This window comes from Cryptosporidium hominis (genome assembly GCF_000006425.1).
Source record: "Cryptosporidium hominis TU502 chromosome 5 CHRO015099, whole genome shotgun sequence".
In the NCBI taxonomy this organism is placed as follows: Eukaryota; Apicomplexa; class Conoidasida; order Eucoccidiorida; family Cryptosporidiidae; genus Cryptosporidium; species Cryptosporidium hominis.
In genome coordinates, this window is record NW_666949.1 from 1 (window position 1) to 4,378 (window position 4,378).

A 4,378-nucleotide genomic window follows, 5' to 3' on the forward strand; every position below is an offset into this window, starting at 1 on the left:
TTTTGTTCAAGAGCCTTCTTACAATCTGACAGCAAACAAAATAACGAATTTGGATATTATAGTAAGAGGGAATTTACATTTATTTCAAATGAATGGTGGAAGATTCACAAACTTGAAAGTGTATTTAAAGGAGTAGAAATTATTAACGAAATAAAGAAAAGGTCCCACCCGGAAATAAAAACTGAAATTACAAATAAAGTCTCTATATTTAACTTTGAATTTCTCAAAAAATTAAAACATAAAGGGCAAATTTCAAAAGACATTTGTAATTTTTTAATAGATGGGAATCAAGAAATACGAATAATAACTAGAATTCTCATTTTTTCTATCAGCACATTAAGTGTCACTTATATATTATATAGTGAGCATAAAAGAATAAACATAAACAATAATATCACCTCTCACTCAAAAATTTATACATTTTTTACAGTTATTTCAGGGTTGATTATTCCTATATTATTAAATAATATACAGAAATTTAGTACATATAAAGAACAAGGACAGGTTATTTTTTTATTATTATTTTTATCATTAAAACTAATAACTAATCATAAACATTTTCTAATGTTAATATTCGAGTTGATTAACAATATAAAATCTAAATTTACTTCAGAAAATAACTTCGAAAAAATAATTCTACAAAACCAAGATAGGGAAGTATTACCAGAAGAAATTAAAGATATCAAGAATAGTTTGCCACAAATTAATGAAAGCTCTTCATTATCAAGAGAAACAAATAAAAAAACCAGCTTATTATTAAAAAGTACTAAAACACATTTAAACTCTTCAAGTTGTGAAAATAAATACAAAAACATGAAAAATCACTCAAATCAAAGAAAGCAACAATCATCCAGAGATATAAGCAAGACCAGAATAAAGTATTTGAATGATATAATTCGTACAAAAATAACAAGTAAGAATGGAATTCAAGAAATATTTGATAATGCCGCAGATACTAAATCAATTCAAGAAAAGAATTCATATTTATCTTTTTTTGCCAAAACAATACAAATATTTAAAAAGATTATCATTTTTTTAAAGGACTTGATAATTAATATATTTATTGAAAAAATTGTGGGTTCTATATTTTACTTACTATTCAAAGATTGTAGAGGAATAGTATTAAGTTCATTTGATCATTACAAAATAAATAAATATATTCAAGAAAGTAAGATCCCAATGGAATTAAAAGAAGAGTTACTTAGAAGCATGACACTTTGTTACACAAATATTGGAAATCCACAAATTATTAGATCGATCAATATTTCAAAAAAAGATTTAATACAAGATTTAGAGAATTTGAAGATCATTTTACCAAATACACTGGTAATGGAAAAATTAAAATCAATTCAAGACAAATCATCTTTAAGTCAAATTGAAACAATATTGCAGCCATTTTCCGGGATTAATTCACTTGAGGAAAAGATTAATGCAGAAATTCAGTATTACTTAATATTAAATTCAATTAATATATTATCAGATAGTTGTGAAGCCATTAAAGAATCATGTAAAGCAATTATTAATTCTGAAAGCCTTATTGAATTAATTAATAATATTACAAATCATGATTTAGATAAGATTAATTTACTTTTAAATACAAATATTGATTACAATATTATTTCAAGCATTATTAAATCTGTAGTATTAATGGATGAAAATAAAGCAGGTATTTGGAATAGATTTTCACTAATAACTAATTCAATAAGTAAAGTTCATTTAGAACTTGTATGTAAATTAAATAAATTAAAAGATATTGAGATTAATGAAATATTTATTCAATGGAATATATTAAGAGCAGGATTGAAATATATTTTGCATCAGATAAAAAATAATCGTAAATCTTATGAAGATATTTATATGGGAGGATTACCCTTACATACGTTACAAATGGCATTACATTATTTAAATACTTCAGCAAGAAAAACATCTGACCTAGTTCAAGAATCTATTATAGCTTGTAGTGAATTCTGTTTATACTTTAATTTAAAAACCATTGAAGAATTACACGAATTAAATAGAACTTCTTTAGGTCAATCAAAGTTATTTGAATTATGCAAGAGAGATTGTAATGATATATTAAGATTAATTCAAACAATAAAAAGTGTATTAGGAGAATTATGTGAAAATAAAATAAGAATTGATGGAAAAGAAATTGATATTAGTTATTTATCATCAATGTTACCTGCTGTAACATTAAATTCGGAGCATAAGTGTTGTAGAAAGGAAACAGAATCCAGTTGTAAGCTACATGGTAAAGGATTACATGACACATTTAGATTGTATGCTGAAGGAAATTTTCCTGCTGTTACAAACACTATTCAGCCTATCCAATCTAAAAGAGAGGCTTCAAAATTTATTCCAGAAAGGCCAAGAAGTTCAATTCCAAGGGAAGCCTCAGGGAATAAAGAAGGAAACTCAAGTATTAACACGGAGGAAAAAATTCACATTGGTAAAAATAATGAGTCATTTTTAAATCAAACAGGATTAAGAAAACCAAAAGAAATTATTAGAAACGAAGGAATTAATAATAATGAAGAGAATTTACCTTTTTTACCATCAACCCCGGATGAGTTGATTTAATTCAATTCAATTTTGAAAAGAAATTACCTTTTAAGTATCTTATAAATATAAGGAGTGAGTGTAATAGTAGAAAATAATCTAAATGGTTCAACAATTTTTGTTGATATCCAAGCTATAAATAGTTTACCAAATGGAGTTTCCATTCTTTGTTCAATTTTAGAAGAATTAATGTGATTATCTAACTTTAATACTGAAATCAATTTTATCAATTTTGCTGCATTTATAATGTTATTCATTGCTAAAATCCAGAATAAAATAAATGTTGCTAAATATATTGTAAAATATGTGAATATGCTGGCATATCCGTACTTATCCCACAAATTCTTCATTTTTCCAAATCCGTCTAATAGCCTAGACTTTTTATCCAAATCACTGATATTAATTTTACTAAATTGGTTTTTCAGACTGTGATAATAATATGGGTAAAGTCTTCGACTTCCAGATAAACTATAATTTAAATTCTTGAAGGAATTATCATTTCTGAAAGGAGAAAAATATTGATTAAAGGTACTTGATCTGTTAAATAAGAGTCTGGAACTACAAAAGGAAGAAATTGGGATAAATATTGAATTTTTGTATGTTAAATTTATTGTCTTTGATACTTTTTTCAACATTGATGAACTAAAAAATAATTTATTGCCAAATATCATCCTTTATAACAAATAATTGCGAAAATTTAAACATTTTTTTTTTTTTAAATAATTACCGGTGACACGTAATTTAAAAAAAAATTTCCACAAGAAACATTACGTGTTTACATGTAATACCGGTATTGAAAAAGAATAAATTAGAATTTTGTGAATTTTTTTAATAATTTTTTTTCAATTTAAAATTTGTTTAAATTATCAGCAGAAGAAAAAAGAAAAAAATAAATAAATCTTAAAAGGAAAAATATTAACAAGTTAGTAAATGTACTTAACAATTTTGAGAAACAAGATATTTAATGAAAACAATAATTTTTGAACCAGGGAGAACCATTTGTAAAGGAGGGAATAGTGAAAACTTATTACCAACTGTTGAAGTCCCATCAGTTTGTTTCCTAAAAAATTTTGAAAAAGAAGGAAATGAAAATAAACTTTCAGAGTTTAATAATTTACAAGAAACAAATAAAAATATCCACAATTTAAAGAGTAATATTTTGTCAAAAGATGAATTAAAAAGAATTGTTCTGGTTGGAAATGAAGCAATTAAGAGCTTGGAATCAACAAATGGAAATTTAATATATCCTCTTCATAGAAACTTAGTAATGAGCGATTGGTTACTCTGTGAGTTAGTTTGGGAGCAGGTATTACTGGAATTAGGAGTAAAGACTAAAATTGAAAAATTTAAAAATAAAAAGTTATCATCTGAATCTGAAAATCAAGTATTAATGGTTATATTGCCTTCTACAGGAGGAATTCTCATCAAAGAGAAAGTTAATGAATGGCTCAAAGAAAATTATGATTTTAATCAAGTAACTTTTATTCCAGCATATTTACTAACTTTATATTCATATGGTAAAGAAACTGGAATAGTTGTTGATATTGGATCATTTTGGACTAATATTACTCCAGTAATTGAAGGAGTTTCTGATGATAATTATTCTTTAAGCATTCCAATTGGAGGAAGAAGTTTGGAGGAATATATGAAAATCTTATTATCTAGAAGAGGATTAAAATTCTCTGGAAAAAAAGATACCAAATTTATTGAGGAAACAAAAGATGACTTGCTAGTTAGAAATATATTAAGCGAAAATTGTTTTGTTTCTACAAATGAAAAAAATACTAGAGAAATTATTTCATACACAACTTCATATTTG

The 4,378-nt window shown here is 25.0% G+C and overlaps 3 protein-coding genes across 3 annotated transcripts; 2 read left to right on the forward strand and 1 right to left on the reverse strand.

Annotated features, from left to right (window-relative positions):
• Positions 1 to 564: 564 nt before the first annotated feature.
• Chro.50336 (hypothetical protein) lies at positions 565 to 2,580 on the forward strand. The annotated part of the gene is made up of 1 exon (XM_660353.1): positions 565 to 2,580. One exon carries the CDS (start codon positions 565 to 567, stop codon positions 2,578 to 2,580), a length of 2,016 nt encoding a protein of 671 aa, XP_665445.1.
• A 23-nt stretch (positions 2,581 to 2,603) lies between these two features.
• Positions 2,604 to 3,230, reverse strand: Chro.50335 (hypothetical protein). Its single annotated transcript, XM_660354.1, has 1 exon — positions 2,604 to 3,230. One exon carries the CDS (start codon positions 3,228 to 3,230, stop codon positions 2,604 to 2,606), a length of 627 nt encoding a protein of 208 aa, XP_665446.1.
• Positions 3,231 to 3,523: 293 nt separating this feature from the next.
• On the forward strand, positions 3,524 to 4,378 carry Chro.50334 (hypothetical protein; the record flags this gene model as incomplete). The annotated part of the gene is made up of 1 exon (XM_660355.1): positions 3,524 to 4,378. A coding segment is annotated over one exon (855 nt), but the record flags the coding sequence as incomplete, so codon positions are not given.